At 30.9% G+C, this 18,485-nt stretch overlaps 1 protein-coding gene across 1 annotated transcript in view; it reads left to right on the top strand.

Annotated features, from left to right (window-relative positions):
- The window catches only part of Lgr3 (Leucine-rich repeat-containing G protein-coupled receptor 3), an 85,213-nt gene that overhangs the window by 44,871 nt on the left and 21,857 nt on the right, over positions 1 to 18,485 (top strand). Inside the window, exon 7 of the mRNA XM_065514970.1 lies at positions 141 to 212. Coding sequence (XP_065371042.1) covers positions 141 to 212 — 72 coding nt within the window. The remainder of the gene's footprint in view (positions 1 to 140; positions 213 to 18,485) is intronic.

Here is an 18,485-nt window from a genome sequence, read left to right as displayed (position 1 = left end):
TTAATGAGTTTATTATCTTATGGTGTTTCTAAATGAATGATTTTTATTATATTTTTTTTTGCTTTATTGTCTAATATATTGCATTCAGCGATAATAGCTTAATATTAAAATATATTTTTTTTATTTATTTTCTATTCTAGAAGTTTAAATGGAAATCTTATTACACATATACATCCAAGAGCATTTTGGGGCTTGCAAAATATAAGAGATATGTAAGTATATCAATGTGTATTATAAAGTATCTATAAATCTATCTACAGTGAACATAAAACAGTAATATTTAGTAAGAGTTACTATTAATGGCGATACAAGTGTTTGGTTTGGAACTATAATTTATTTAAATATTTGGAAATTTTTTATATTCATCCATAATTGGTCACAGCTCCCATATTTTTCTCTTAAATTATTGTATAAATAAATTTATGTGTGAGCATTTAAAACTGCACTTTTAAGATAAAATAAACACTTTGAACAATGTATAAAGAAAAAAAAATGCATAATAAAAATAAAAATACTAAGAAGAAAAAAATTATGCTATAAATCTAACGAATAAGAAGTATTTACTTTAGTTGATGATTGACCATCTCAGACGAGCGTAATATCATCGCCATCACAAAACAAATCAAAGATGAACGAACATGCACATTGAAACTTCTTTAGTAACAAAATAGATCCCTAAAAGTATGCAATTACTGCAAGTAACACAAACAGCTTTAAAGTATTCTTTAAATCTTTTATAGGAATTCCCACGAATATATACAAACATATACATACATTTACATGTATGTACATTAAGGTGGTCCCAACTAAAATAAAAGTTAAATTCATTCTAAGATACCAATTTCTCAAAATTTTTGTTATGAGTTCAGTATTTGGATAAAAAAGGATAATTTAATTAAATTTAATTTTTTATGGATTTTTTTCATATTTCTCCCAAAAGAAACACATGAATTATTAGTATCATGTTAAAGGTCTAACTAAACTAAACTTTCATTTTAATTGGCAACATCGACACCTTTTTTTCCTCCATAGAAACAAGGCCACCCTAATGTACATATGTATAAGTAACCGACATTATTGGTATTATCAACTGTTGGTTGCAACAATTGAAAAAACCCACATACAAACACAATTTTACAAACTATAAATTTCAACTTAAAGTGCATGTTGTCAGTCGGTCCTGTTGATTTTAAAACATTCAACTCGTACAAAGACAAATTGTAGTGGAGAATTTATTAAATAAAATGTCTTGTGATTTATACATATGTGGTTATTAGGGTTGCTCTAGAAATAAGTTGATGTCACAAACTAAAATTAAATAATGCAAAACATTTTTAAGACAGTTCATATGATCCAAAAATTTCATGCAGTAACTTTGGAACAAATATGACAAAAATGGGAAACATTTTTGCACCTTGATGCAGCCAATGATAAATCGCTAAAGCTAGAACAACTATTTTTAAAATAATTAAACTTTCCTTTTAGTTGGGATTATCGTCGTAATATTTATTTTCCAAAAAATGGTACCACTCTATTGACAATGCATAAGTTTGACAGTATTTTCTTTTATCTTTAAGAATATAAAGTTTGTAAGTTTTTTCTTTAGCTGAAAAAGAAAAAAATATGTCTTAATGATAAGAATTGTATAAAATAAATAGTGACTTACTGATTAATAGTGTGGTAAAATGTAAAGGAATTAAATTACCAGCAAATCTAAACCACTTTTATTTTGATTTGAATAAAGTTTCAAAAATAGTTTATCAGGCCTGTCATACGTTTTGTTCGGAATGGTTTTTATTCTGATCAATTTTGATTTAGGTTCCTCATAATTCTGCATTTCTGATATTATTTTAATGGCGTTTTTTATAATAAAACAAAAGTGAAGTTTTTGATACAGAAATGGATTAAAATATTTATTCCGAAAGAAATTTTCGTTTAACTTTTTCTGAAGAAGATAAATACGGAATTCATTTCACTTTCGATCGGAGTGGAATTCTGTGATAGGCCTGTATAAATAAGAAATGATTTGCCAGATAAAAATAATGCAAAAGTGTGAAAGGGTAACATGTTCATTTCTAAAAATTTCAATGACTAATGTATTCCTTTTAGACCTTTTTATTACAGAGTGAACATTTTTATTTTTAGTTTTTTTTTTAAAATATTGAAAAAGGTACCAAATTGCAGGGCTAGATATTAAAAATCCATATAAATATATAAATGTTTGCCTCAAAATGGGTGGGATTGTATAAATGGGTGTGGCACTACCCATAAAAAGTAAATAGTTATTTTCGAATATCAGCAGAACTATAATTGTGACAATATTCAAACTTTATAGGAATCGATTTCTTATCACTGCATGAAGTTTAACCGAAAACGGGACAGATCGGAATAGGGGGTGTGACACCACCCATACAAAGTAAATAATTATTTTCAAATATCTGGAGAGCTAAATTGTGGTAGTCTTAAAACTTTGTCCGAAGAGCACCATTAGCATTTTACATGGGCGGTTTTGAATTAGTGGGCGTGGCACCTCTCATACAATGTAAATTGTTTATTTCCAATATCTGAAGAACTATAATTCCAAAAGTATTTAAACTGTGAACACATTAATTTCTTATCACTATACGGAATTTGGCTGAAAATGGGCAGGATTGTATTAGTGGGCATGGCACCCATCAAACAATGTAAATAGTTAATTTCAAATATCTGGAGTACTATAATTGTGAAAGTCCAAAAATAGGAGGGAATAGGGGATGAATCATCTACCAAACAAAGTAAATAGTTATTTCTATACAACTCGAGAACCACAATTACAAGATTGTTCAAACTTTGTCCGAAACATATTGTTACGTTTTAACCTTTTTAAAACGCTGGTTTATTTCCTTTAAATAAACCGGATACTTTTGATTGCAAATAAAAGCCGTTTAGTAGTTTGGAAATTGTAACAACTCTTTATTTATTTGAAAATGTACAACAACAGAATTAAATAGTCAACCAATGTTAAATAGTCAACCAACGTTTATAAATTCGCAGAAATACAGCACACAGGCACTCAGTTGATGTTCCTTAATGTTCCTTAACTGAATATTCGAATTCAAATATACGGTCGCAGCAAACAGCGTTGCCAACTTACGATCAATGGTCAACTGAAAGCTTTTATTCAATGTTAATAATGCCCACAGATATGTTACAGTTTGAGAGGCACTACTATTTGAAAGCATTATGCAACTTTTAAATCAGCCGTTAAAATCGTTATACATATTTGAATTCAAGTTCAATTTCGTAACAATATTTTTATAATTTTACGTAATGTGTCTGAAAACGGGCGGGTTATTAATAGTGGACATGGCTGAAAATGTGCTGGATTGTATTAGTTATTTTCGAATATTTGGATAACAATAATTGTGAATGTCTCTAAGATTACTACCACTGTACGAAGTTTAACAAAAAATTGGCGAGTTCGCCATTATACGAATTTTGAGAGTCTTTTAGCTTTGTCTGAATCACTTTCTTTTATTTTTAGGATGTCGGCTGAAATTTGTTATAATTGAAAATCTGGATAATTATAACAGTTAAAGTAATTTTTCAAGGACTTCCCCCTCTCATGCAAAGTAAATATTTATTATCAAATATCTGGAGAACTCTAATAATGCAATTCTCAATACTTTGCATGAGTTTTTTTGGTACCTTGCCGTATTTCAAATGGGTGGTATCAGACCATGTTAAGTAAATAGTTATTTTCGAATATCTAAACAACTGTTATAGGTAGAGTCTTCTAACTTTTAATAAATTGCTTTCATATCATAGTTAGGAGTTTGACTTAAAAAAGGCCGGATCGAAGCATGCCTACTGTAAAAACATAGGAAATTATAGCGAAACGAATGTCTTAAGAAGAGTATCAAGATTTTTTTAAAATAGCAGGATATTTTTTAATACATTCCTGTATTAATTATATTTATTTATTTTTATATAAAATCCTTTTATATTTTTTTTATTTTACTACGACAGGGCTAGCGAAGCGCACCGGGTCAAGCTAGTGATACCATATATGTATGTAACAGGACAACATATAGTTATATAAAAGAAAGCCGTACATGTATCTGATTTGTTTTACTACAATGACCAAAGGATATTTGTTAGTTTGATAAAGAAGCAACAATTTTGTACAATGAATTATTTCCTTTAAAGTTCTGTTACCTACTCATCTAGACAGCTACATTATTTGTAGTTAAGTATGTGAATATTTGTATGTATAAATTTAAGCGTATATGTGTAGTTATATCAGTCCTTACTTAGCGTTGATTTATAGCGTTTGTTTTTCTATACTTATACTGTATATCCATAGCTTAGAGTACAAATGGGCTATGTCCCTTTTCAAAAAAATTTAAGAAGAGACAAAAACATTTTAAAAATGTTGGGACTTTCCTCACTTTGCGTTTTTGGATTTAGCACAGTTTTTATTTAATAACGTCGTTATACTCATTTGGTTTTGACTCAGATGAAAATTGAATGGGTGTACATATGTATGACCAAAAAAGCCAATATCGGCTACTCTGTTCCAAAGTGAAGCGTATCCCAATGAGAGCGTTCTGCATCGATCGAATTTTTGAGATTCAGTTCACGGATTCTTCTCGCGGCTGTATCAATATCATAGTGCAGGTATCGGGCAATCCATGAGATATCAAAAGGTCCAGTTCATAAATGAAAATTCCCGAGCCTGTGCCCATTTCTGCCTTTGAGTTAAAGTTTTTTTAAAATTTATTTAATAGCTAACATTTTAATATTAAAAGTCAAAAATTGCATATTTTAAAGATATGGTGTGTTTTACAAGACACCAACAGAACTCTATGGATTTCGTAAAATCCATGTAGAAAACAACTTTATGTTTGACAATAAAATATTCTTTGCAAAACCGTTTATTATATAAAAGCTAAACAATTCTTTTAGAATCAAACTCCTAAATTAATATTACTCATACGCCCTCATCTATGAAACACTGGATTTTAATAAATTTCGAATTTAAGCCAGCTTTTCAAGTGTTGTTACTTTCTATATTTAATTCCGCTTCAATTTTTCTTCATTCTAACTAGAGCTAGCATGTGTTTTAAAAACATGGACTTAGATTTTTTGCATTCTAAGCTAACTATATTTCAAGTTCATACTCATAATCAACAATTTAAAAGGGTGTTAGCAGTGAGTATAGTTAGTTGTATCATGGAGAGAGTTTTTGTTTGGTTTGTCAAAGATTGTCAATTGTGTGTTCGTATATCAGTTTTACAAACAGTGTCAGGCAAAACATTAAATTAAATAAAAATATTTGGTGTATGACTTAAAAATGTGGCATTTACAATATGATGTCGTATCTTTCGAACTCGGTTTTAGTTTTTAATAACTTATATGTCATTTTGAAGAGTACATATCTGTCTGTCATTATACCCTTCGTCATGAGTGGCAAGGGTATATATAAGTTTGTCATTTCGTTTGTAATTTCTACATTTTTCATTTGCGACCCCACAAAGTATATATGTATATTCTGGATCGTTATCGATAGCGAAGTCGATATAGCCATGTCCGTTGTATGTTGAAATCAACTTTCCGTTGCCCCCAAAAAACTTACATACATGATTCATACATCACAATCACCCCTATCGCGTATCAATATTTCACATGAAATATGTTCCCATTTCCCCATGTTGTGAAATTTTTAGATAAAATTTTGTAAACAATAAACAACTGCTACGAACAAAATCAACTATTGTGAATGAAAAGTTTAGGGGAATATCACGATAGCAATTTTCCCTTCGAGGGAAATGGATATTTCATGGGAACATAAATTTCACATGTTTTTCACGATAGGGGTGAATATATCGGGAATTCTTTCGCTATTTAAAATCGACAAAATCGGCCCATAAATGGCTAAGATATAAGGAAAAAACCGGTACTAACTCGATTTTCGCCCAATTTTTTATTTATATCTGGATTACTAAGTCATTAATATAGACAATATGGATATCTGATGATAGATAATTCAAAGTCCATTGCAACGATGTATATAAGGCTATATATAGTAAGTTCGACCTACAATGAGCCAAAATCTGTAAAATATTTTTTAACCCGATTTTTTTTTCTTCATAAAAAATTTTTTTTTTGTCTTTTTCCAAATAAAATAAAAATATTTTTAAGTAGAATTTGGTGAAATTTATATAAGATTTGGCACAGTCGAATATAGCTCTCTTACTAGTTTATTCCCACTTAGCTATTGAACATTATAGTGAACACAACAAAGTTTTTTTTTGCTTCGAAAATGTCGAATTTTGGGCCAACAAAGCGTCATATGTGGGAAGTTTTGCTTTAGTTCTTTATTTTGAAAAAAAGTGCCGCTGAAGAACACCGATTGTTTATGGTGAATGTGTTCCATCGGTTTCAACGCGCGAGAGATGTTTTTTTTTTTGGGTTCAGAAGTGGTGATTTCGACACAGAAGACAAAAGTCACATAGGCCAGCAAAAAAAGTACGAAGACAATGAATTTGAGGCATTACTCTATGAAGATTGTTGTCAAACTCAACAAGAGCTGTATTGGTGGGACCAAAAACGTCCTATCTATTTTGAGCTGCCAGACCATCATGTACCGAAAGCAACTGATTCGTTTGAATATGCGGCCAGACATGAAACCGCAATATGCCATCATGGCAACACTCGGCCACATATTGCAATAATACCTTTTAAAAACTATTTAGAACAAAGTGATTGGGACGATTTTCCTCACCCGCCTTATAGTCCAGACCTTGCTCCCTCCGACTACTATTTGTATCCATCGATGCAGGACGCTCACTTTGGGATATGCTTCACTTCAGTTCTTTTGGAGTGGAATCCATATGTTGCCAGAAAGATGGGAAAAGGTCATAGCTAACAATAGCCAATACTTTGAAGTCATTTATATTGTACAATTGTTTTAAAACAAAAGTTAAATTATTTAAAAAAATCGCGCATTTTTAAGTCAAATATTTTTTTCTTCATTCATGTTAAAAATATGCTAGAATTATCTTGAGTTGTGTTTGAAATTATCTTCGTACGCTGTAAAGCATCAACATGACCTGACAATGTTTATTGTGAATCTTGTCGCCACGTTGCAGTATGCTAAATGTTTTAACACACACTGTTTATATGTTCATACATATCAACTCTATTCTGTTACAAGTACCCAGCAGTTTTACAAGTAGTCACTGTATCTCTTAGATATAGTAATTGTCACTAATGTCTGAACACTTGGCTGACCCCAATTTATATATTTTGGTTCATTTGACACGTATATGCTTGTTGTAATACAAAGTTAAGTCAATTGGTTACTTTGTACATCCCATGTAATCTAGCGTGAAGACAATTGCCACTTAATTGTCTCTAAGTAATCTAGAGTGTAGTCATTTTAAACATTTATTTTGTTCTGTTCTTTTTTGAGAGTGCTACGTACAAACTGGTTTTATAGAAATTGTGTTGACATAACTTTCATATGCTTTATTTTATTTTTGCTTAAGTATACTGACTTCCCATTTAACCTGGCGTGAAGTCAATTGTCACTTTATTGTATCTAAGTAACCTAGAGTGTAGTTACTTTAAATGTTTATTTTGTATTGCTCTTTAAAAAGTACTTATTTTATCCAACAGAAGTAATCTATTGGAAAGTAGGTGGAAGGAAGGTTTTTTTACAAGTAATCGGTTAATGGACTGTCTAGGAGATGGATTTTAAACTGACAATTTGAGGTGAATTAGCTCCCGCTTAGCATCCATACATGTTAAAATAACTAGTTATGTAGCTAATCAGGTAACCAGTTATGTATTTAGTATGACTCCATGTAACCGGTATGTGAATTCAATGAGTTGAGTTCTTTGGACCAGCTATCTGACACTCAATTTGTAACCTATTTAGGGCTAATAACTAATCACGTAGCAATTTATGTAACTTGTGCTAACCCTAAATTATAAGAAAAATCATTAGATGGAGACACTCACCACAACAGCTGGATGAGTCTTTATGTCGTTCCGTTTATTAGTTAACACTCCAACAAACATCTTTAAAGTTAAACCAAACTGCAGAAAGTTTGATTTATTTTTTATTGAAAAATAAAATCTGTTTTCATTTTATCTCTTGACTCTTGTTGTTTTGTGCTTTTTATTTTTTGACAGTTTTAAGAAAATTATTTCTTTTTGATTTTAAACACATACTAAACGTTTGGAGATTAATAAAATTAAACAAATTTTACGGTAAATAAACTCCATAAGCTTTAAAGAACAAAAAAAAAAGGGAAGCACTTGCAAATTTTGTTAGAATTTGAAATTGTTTAAAAGTAAATTTGAATTTAATTTTTTGTCATTAGTATTTAAACCATTGGTAGGCAAAAAGAGGCATTTAATTTGTGTGCTCTTTTGGGTAAAAATAAAATATCCACAACAACATCAAGAAACTGATTGAATTGTGTGTATTTGTACGCTCTATTACGCTCTTTTGTTCACATTCGGGTTGTTTGACGAAAATCATCGTAACCTGAACAATATGAACGCCTACCATTGATTTAAACATTTGTTCTTGACGAAGTGCATTCTTTTTAACGAATCTGCCTTACTTAGGCCTGACAATAAGTAATAAAATCTTATAACTAAAATTAAAACTAAATGCTCTCTGACGGGAGCGTTGATGTACATATGGGCCACATCTTAGCGGGGCGGTAGATCAACTATACGAATCCTTGCTCTTGTTTGGGTCTGTGTGAGATGTTCGGGAGTTCCGTAATTTCATGATGTATTTCTCACGGACATTCTTGAATTCATCTTTAACTAACGGTACTTGTAGGTCTCTATTAATGTTCTCATTTCTTATGTACCAAGGTGCACCTGTCATTGTCCTAAGAATTCTTCATTGGACCCTATGTATAAGTTCAATACTGGAATTAATGGCCGTTCCCCACGATTGGGGCTTCTATATGACGAAGTCGTCTATACACGATGGCGCAAAAGTAATCCTCCTATCAGAAAATGCTATAAATTTTGCGATTGGTCCCTAATGTCAGTTCTGTTTTGACATTTTTGTAGTAAACACATGCGAAATACACGTTAATAAACAATGTTACGCTACACTGCTCCAGAACGCGGAATATTGCTGACTATTTATTTGGCCAATAAGGAAGATGATTTTTCATCTAAAATAATCATGAGTGATGAGGCCCATTTCCATCTTAGCGGGTACGTAAATAAGCAAAATTTACGCTTCTGGGGCACTGAAAATCTGCGTGTAACCCACGAAGAGCCATTACACCCGCTCAAAGTCACTGTTGCAGCTGTTTTCGCTGGAGGAGTCATCGGACCTTTTTCTTCTAAGACGTCGCGGGCCAAACGGTTACTGTGAATGGTGAGCGCTACAGAGCAATGATCAACGAGTTATTTTTTCAGCAACTTGATGAATTGGGATTGGAAAACATGTGTTTCCAACAGGACGGTGCAACGGCACACACTGCACGTTCCACAACCGATATGCTGAAGGATATCGGTTTTATTTTTTGGAAAAAAATAAAATTAAAATATGCCCCACAATTGGGAGCTCAAAGTAGGGCACCTTAAATATGTAAAATGATTAAACAAGTGCCATTTTGTGCTTTTTATATTTTTGGAAAGTTCTTGAAAAAACATGCTTGCGTGTGCTATTTATCTCTTTTCCAAGTTACAGGCATTTAAAAATTTAAATTTTAAAATTTTGCCATACCTTGGTCCGCTTTTTAAAAAATATAGGGCGTAGTTTTGGATCGAATGGTGTCGAATTCTTTTGTTAGTTAGACAACTAAATTACCAATAATATACAGAAGATTTTAGAGCAATATCAATTATGGATCCAAAAATAAACGATTTTCAATTTAGAAATTCAAAAAATAAAATTTTTGCTGTTTTTTGGGCGAAAAGGTGACTTAACTCTTTTTTTATTAAAAAAAAAACTTTCTTTAAGAATATTTAACAATATTATGTTCTTCTGTAAGTTATCTTTATAGAAAATATTTTTGTATAAAAAACATGTCCTATTTTTCGAATATGTCGCTCGTACGCCTTTTGGAATTTGACCTATTTTTTTTATCAAAATATCATCTTTCGGCCACATATTCTAAAGTCCCAAAGCTGGGATCAGAAAACGGAAAACAGTTTTGGACACCCTGATGTGTTCCCTATTTATCCCTAAAGTATTTTCCCAGCCCCGAAGGAAATGTGGACCCTATAGGCAAAATTGTAAAAAATACCATTTTTGGGATTTTCGCTCCAATTTTTAGGAATTGCGGGATTCCCTTTGACCTTTTGACAAGTTTTTTTACACTTTGTTATTTAGAATGACAAACTTAAAAAACGCTGAAAATTTCATTGAGTGTCGTTAATAAATAAAGATTTTATTATATATTACATATTGATTGAGTTTCTAAAACTAAAATTTATATATAAATTTTGATAGGATTGCAAATATTAGGAACAGGTTGGTCCACATTCATTCCGAGCTATATTTTTTTGTTTAGATAAGTTAATTTTTGGTCTTACAAAAAAAATTTTAATTAGATTCAAAAATATGCCACTTTAAAACTCCGTCCTTCAAAAATATTGCACTTTTTCATACTAAAGAATTTGTATAAATTTTCTTAATGTGACTGAGTCAGAACCAATGATTTGTGTTGAATAAAATATTAAGAAAATGTATAAAAAAATTTTAGATGCAATACTTATTTTAAGTTAAACCTCAAGCCATAGAGAATTATACATAGAGACGAGACACTACGATTTGTCAAACAAAAATACAACAAAAAATATGTTTGACACAACAACAAAATACATTGACTAGCATGTATTTTGTTGTTGCGAGAGATAGGTTTTTGATAACAGACTTAGGTTTTTGACAATTACGTCTCGTCTCTATGTTACCCTATGCCTCAAGCTTTGTAAATATAAAAATTGTAACAATATTTTTAAGTGTACTGATGATAGAAAAATAAATAAATAAAAAAAAAACTAAAAATTGTATCAAAAGTAATAATAGGATTGCAAATATTAAGAACAATTTGATCCACATTTATTCCGAACTAATTTTTTTTGTTTATATAAGTTAATTTTTAAAACTCCGTCCATCAAAAAAAATATTGCAAGTTTTTCTACATAAACAAAACTTAGTTTATCGCTCAATGTCAAATTTGTCAATTTACTGTAATAATTTGTAGAAGTTTTTGTCTAACTAATAATACATTGTTATTGTGTTATTAGCATAAATCAGTTTCAGTCAATATACATATTATTATATGCATTCAATACGAGAAATTTATATTTTCCAAAATCAAAATTATTATCTCATTTATCTTTGTACACCAGTACTAAATAAGAAAAACTTAATATCGTTATTATTTATTGTGGTTGTTGGAAATATTATTTTTTCCTCTACTTAATATTTTTTTTAATAAAAAAATCAAAATATGTAGACCACTTTTCAACTCACATTAAATCGATAGACGAGACGTATACGTGTTATGGAATTAATTCAAAAATATTAATATCAATCATACGTTGTGTGTTACGTTGCATAGTGGGGTCAATATAAAAAAAAGAAATGTGGTTATAAATCTGTATCTTCTAAACTACTGCCCCGATTGCAAAATAATCGTAGAATCGTAGAGGATTTAATAAAAGCTATTATTATATTTTATACAAATACAGTTTCTCTTAATATTGACCTTGTATTTCAGCGGTAAATTTTACTATTTTTACAATCGATTGTTTTGAATCATATAAATATTTCAAGGTCAACTAGCTTAGCTCATCATCAATCCTTAAAGTGTTAAATAGATATTCAACAAATAGAAAATACCAATAAAACTAAAACAAATTAAATATGACCTTATTTCTTTAAAGGTTTGTTTTTATACAAATGTTCGTAGTTATTCATGGATTTATCTATCGAAAATTGTTATTAATAACAAGAAGGTCAAGTTTACATGCAAATCTACACGTGTAATCTTTATACAAACATTATATTCCCTTTTATTATAAATATGTGCCAACAATTTATATGACTTTTTGCTTGTCTATCTAAAAAAAAAACATATTTAAATAAAAAATAAGCAAATTTTATACAATAGTTTTTCATACCAACCATCAAAAAAGAAAAAAGGGGTATACTGATTTTGTCATTCCGTTTGTAACACATTAAAATATTATTAAGAGACACACATTAGTATACATATATATTCAGGGTCCTCATATGATCCTAAGACTGTCTAGCTATGTTCGTGCATCCGTCTGTCTGTTGAAAACATGATAGGGCCCAAACGAAAGCATATACACCCAGAGAAAAAATATAGTTGTACATGTTTACCATAACAATTAAACATTTTTAAAAGTTTTTTTTAACATTATTATGGTCACTTTAATTATGTATATGATTGCGGTAACCATAACATTATAGTGCTTCGAAAATATCGTATTTTGTACCAACAAATTTCGCATTGTTTGCGAGAAGTTTTGCTTTACTCCTTTAAAAAGTGCAGCTGAAGCACAGAAATTGCCCACTAACGCTTATGGTGAATGTGTTACATCGGTTTCAACGAGCAAGTGATGATTTGTGCGGTTCAGAAGTGGTGATTTTTACACGGAAGACAAAGACCTCCCAGGCCAGCCAAAAAAGTTTAAAGACCAAGAATTGAAGGCATTACTCCATGAAGATTGTTGTAAAACTCAACAAGAGCTTGCAAAATCATTGGCAGCTGCTCAAGCAGCAATTTCAAAAGCAGGGAAATTGGGTACCATTAAGCCGAGAGAACTTGAAAGACGATTTTGCATGCCCGCTTGAACGCCAGAGCCAAATTATCATGGCTCTGAGGTAATTCTCTGTATTTGGTGGGAGAAAAAGGGATGGCAAAATTGGTACAATTGTACTTTTTTTGGTACAATTTGATCTTAAAAACCAATGACTCATTTGGTACAATTTGAAAATTTATTTAACATAAACCAATTTATGTTCTCTATCAATTATATCAAAATATTAACAATACAATTTTTAAAATTATTCTTATGCGTTTTTGAAATAAAGAAGAAATATCGGCATTTAACTAGTCTTGTCACACTCGTAATTTTAAGTGTTTTTTAAAACAAAAAGTATATAAATAAATTTAATCCATTATTATTGCCATTATTTTCTGTTGAATATGAATATCCATAGAATTTGTAATTCTTAATGACAGAATTTTTCTGCTGTGGCTAAAAAATGTTAGATGGTTGAAAAAAATTCGATAATTTAAACTACGATGCTTCTTTATCAACTGAATATCTTTTGCTAAAACCAAAAGAATGAATGGATGTAATGGAATCGATCCAAATTTATTCATTACAACTTTTCATTTGTTCATTGTAACTTTAAAAAAATCACGAAATTTCACTGGAATTAAAAAAAAAATATTATCGGAAAAAAAATGTCCGTGGAGGAACCCTAGTTTTGGTAAAATTACAGTCGAAAAAGTACAATTTCTGATGCTGACTGGTACAATTTTTAAATTCCATTTGCCATCCCTGGTACTATCTATTATGAGGTACTGAAATGTGACCAGACCATCACAGGGAACCTGTAACGAACGCTACTGATTCGTTGGGTATTGAAAATGGGAAAAATCGGTCCATGATTTTAGCTAGCTCCTATACAAATGTCCCCTCGGAATACAGTTTGAGCAGTCATAAATATGTTGATTATGCGGCAATCCTGACAAATTAGTTCTAAGTATTCTGAAATGAGACTGTAAAGTATGTCGAAAATCGTTGTCTTTAGTCCCCATACAAGGTCCCCCTCAGAAAATTACTTTAACATTCATAATTGTCTTAAGGTCTGAGATCGAAAAACATACATACAGTGAGCCTCAAAAGTGAGTAAACAGCAGCGAATTTTTTGATTTTTTAAGATCATGAAAATCATTATAGTCCGACTTAAATCTATATTTTTCACAACCAAAGATATTATTCAAGCCAATCTCTATCAAACCGAAACTTTAAAATTTTAATCATGGATAAATTTTAGAATTTTCATTATCTTAAAAAATATCCAATAATTTTTGGTGTATACTCACTTTTGCGGCTCACTGTATATGTTAATAATGGTGAAACCACTTAACTTACAGTTTTTACTTCATTGAAATTATTATTACAATTTACAAAAAATATTATTTTTATAATTCTAATCAATAGTGATGAATTTATGGACTTTTTCCTGAAACCCTTTCATTAAGGGTTTTCTTGAGCTTTCTGTTACTTTGTTCGAACAGGTAGTAAATCTCCGTTTAAAATCTACCACATTTTTGGACACCTTTTTTGTGCTCTTCAATTCTCTTTCAATAAGATCCCAATATCTCTCCACTGGCCATAGCTCCAGGCAGTTTGGAGGCTTTGCCTCTCTTGGTACAAACAACATATTATTGTTCTTGTACCACTCAAGAACAATAATAGTGACAGGATGCCAAATGAGGCCAAAAATAAGTGGACACATTAAAAAGTCTTATGAATGGAAGCATCCTCTTTTGTAAACATTCCTTGATGTAAATTTCGATATTTATAGAGCCCTTTGTAACAAGCGTTAGGCTTCTTTTGCCGCAACTGCATATTGCTTTTTGGGAAATGTTCGGCTTTTGGGTCTTAAACTTTTCTACAACATTCCCTCGAGCATCAGCAACATAAAAATATTGACCCAGAAGCTGCGAAAAATTTTCCATACCTACATTTCGTCATCCATTGTGCAGCAGGTATATTTATACCCTTCACCTTCATGAGAAGGGTATATATAAGATTGTAATTTCCACAATATAACTTTCCGACACTATAAAGTATAAATATTCCGGATCCTTATAGATAGCGGAGTGGATTAAGCCATGTCTGACTGTCTATCTGTTGAAATCAATTTTTTGAAGACCCCAGATATCTTCGGGATCCAAATCTTCAATAATTCTGTCAGACATGCTTTCGAGAAGTTTCCTATTTAAAATCAGCAAAATCGGTCCACGAATGGCTGAGATATAAGGAAAAAAAACCAAGACAACCTCGATTTTAGACCTATTTTTGACCTATATCTGGATTACTAAGTCATTAATATAGACGTATATAAGACCATAGTAAGTTGGACCAACAAAGGGTCAAAATCGGAAAAAAAATTTAACCCCAATTTTTTTTTCACCAAAAAAAAATTGAAAAAACCAAAAAAAATTAAAATAACAAATCGAAAAAAAAAATTTTACAAAAAATTAAAAAAGCAACTTTGGAAAAATATATAAATTTTGTTTACCTACAAAAATTTTAAAATATATATTTTGAAGTATAATTTGGTAAAGGGTATATAAGATTCGGCACAGCCGAATATGGCTCTCTTACTTGTTTTTGTATAAAATTTGACTTGAATTTCCGTTCTCTGTCTTTGCCCTCCAAATTTGTATGTCAGGAACTTTTTGAGCATTGTATGTTTTTAAACCTGCATTTGCTTTAACTTTTCGTACCAAATAGTCCGAGTACTAAGGAGTGAGATCGAAAAATTCTTAACACACGTTTTTCATTACATTTTTTAACCCAAGTATTATTTGAATTTTTTTTTGATCAAGTTACCTTTGAAAAACATGTCAGTTATTATGTGTAATGTCAATTATATTAATTTTTTTGTTAATCTGATTAAAATGAGTGACCAGAAAAAAGTGCGTACTGAAATTATTAAATATTTTCAACAAAACCCAACTTGGTCTTACAAAAAGTTGGCCAAGCATACAAAGGTCTGCCGTCAAACTGTTTCCAATGTTATTAAACAGTACCGGGAGAACTTGTCAGTTGATAGAAAACCTGGTTCAGGTAGAAGGAATGGTCCACATGATGTTTCTAAAGCCAAAAAAATAGAACGCATTTTCAAAAGAGCTCCCAACACATCCGGTAGGAAAGCAGCCCGGTTAGCTCAGTGCTCGGACTATTTGGTACGAAAAGTTAAAGCTAATGCAGGTTTAAAAACATACAAGGCTCAAAAAGTTCCTGACAGGAACGCTACTAAAAATTTAGAGGCCAAAAACAGAGCACGGAAATTGAAGTCAAGTTTTATAAAAAAATATTCTTGCTGCATAATGGATGACGAAACGTATGTTCTGGCAGATTTTTCGCAACTTCCAGGTCAAAAATTTTATGTTGCTGATGCTCGAGGGAATGTTGAAGAAAAGTTTAGGACCCAAAAGCAGACAAAATTTCCCAGAAAGTTCTTGGTATGGCAAGCAATATGCAGTTGCGGCAAAAGAAGCCACTCATTTGTTACAACGGGCTCTATAAATACCGAAATTTACATCAAGGAATGTTTACAAAAAAGGCTGCTTCCATTCATAAGACTTCATAATGTGTCCACTTATTTTTGGCCTGACTTGGCATCCTGTCACTATGGCAAACAAGCCCTTGAGTGGTACAAGAACAATAATGTGGTATTTGTACCAAGAGAGGCAAATCCTCCAAACTGCCCGGAGCTAAGGCCAGTGGAGAGATATTGGGCTCTTGTTAAAAGAGAATTGAAGAGTACAAAAAAGGTGTCCAAAAGTGTGGTAGATTTTAAACGGAGATGGACTACATGGTCGAGCAAAGTGACAGAAAGCACTATAAAAACGTTAATGGAAGGGTTTCCGAAAAAGGTTCAAAATTTCATCACTAGTGATTAAAACTATAAAAATAATTTTTTTTGTAAATTGTAATAATAATTTCAATCAAATAAAAAAAAAATTAAAGCTGTAAGTTTAGTGGTTTCTTTTTTATAAACATATATGTATGTTAAGAATTTTTCGATCTCACTCCTTAAGCTAAACGGGCTGCTTTCCTACCGGATGTGTTGAGAGCTCTTTTGAAAATGTTTTCTATTTATTGGCTTTAGAAACATCATGTGGACCATTTCTTCTACCTAAACCAGGTTTACTATCAAGTTTTATATGAACCTAAGGGCACTGCTACACGTTCAATATATATTGACCGCGATCCAGTATCGCGATATTTATTGAACGTGTAGCATACTGTATTGATGGATCGCGATCCAAATTGCAGAATAACCTCATTTTAGGTGATGCATTTCAATGGATCGCGATCCAAATATCACAATATATATTGAACGTGTAGCAGTGCCCTAAGTCTTTCTACCAACTTTTGTGAGGATCGGTCTATAATTGATGGTGGGTGTACAAGATTCGGCACAGCTGAATATAACACTATTATTTGTTTCTTTTGTTAATGTATAGACAAGTAATTATGCAAATATCTAGAATACGATGCGTGTTTTGAATTTAATATAATTTACACTCACATGAAAAGGCTTAAACAAATATTTTTTCTGCTTTTACGTCGAAAAATGTAGGTTATCAACATATTTAAATATAGAGCATAATGTTGATCAATTTAGTTTGTGATTAAGTTTGAAACATTTGAAATTATTTGACAAATCATGGAAAATATATAATATACTCGTATATATAATACGGGTTTTGTGATATTTGATGTAGATGAGCTTGATTTTACAATAAAATAAACCACTCCAGTGCAGTATCAGTCCATAATAGGATGTTTTTTTGTTTCTCCATGCGATTATGGAACAATCTGTACATTATGTATTGATTTGTAATGAAGAGTAAACATTGATTTACTTCTTCCATACCCTTTATTATCAAATAAGATTTGTGTCTAGTTTACAACAACTTATAAATAATTCGACCAATTCCGCCACTACACCATCCTTTCATCTATACAAGTCTAGTCTGTGTATACAAACTATTAAGTTGCGTAAAATATTCAACTCAGAAATATAATAGTAATAAAGAACCCACAGTGTATTATATTTTGATTGAAACAATTTCTTATACATTTTTGTAGCTTTTTTTCATTCTTTCCTAAATAAAGATAAATGTCGACACAGTTCACAAAAGTACTTTTTTATTTTTATATATGAGCAAGTAAAAACATAAAAAAACAACCATGATGATGAAACCATCATCATCATCAACACCACCTCTAGTTTTTTGGGTAAAAAAAATAATGAAAATCATAATCATCATCATAATGATGATAATGACTATATGGTGACCATATCCAAAGCCAGAGCTTGAATTTGTTAAAGCGAAAAAGAAATCTAAACCAAAACTAAACAAATTGTAGATGTTTCCATGTTTGTATGTGGGGTCTTAAGGTCATGACTTTGCTGTTTTATTTTTTCATTTATATTTTATCTTAATATTGCTACATATTTTGCTACAATAGTATTTTGTTATTTATAATCCTTACTTTTTAGGCATAGACTTCTGCTTTTGATTGTAGGTTTTGCTATTAGTTGTTTATATTTGTTTCTGTATGAGCGTTTAATGGACAAACACAATAGAAAAGTCAATCTGATATTTTTTGTTGGTTATAGACAAATACATGAATGAACAGTCATTTAAAGCATACAAATA

This window comes from Calliphora vicina, chromosome 1 (assembly GCF_958450345.1).
Source record: "Calliphora vicina chromosome 1, idCalVici1.1, whole genome shotgun sequence".
NCBI classification, from domain to species: Eukaryota; Metazoa; Arthropoda; class Insecta; order Diptera; family Calliphoridae; genus Calliphora; species Calliphora vicina.
The sequence above is the reverse complement of the archived record's forward strand: the minus strand, read 5'-3'. Positions and strand labels throughout refer to the sequence as shown.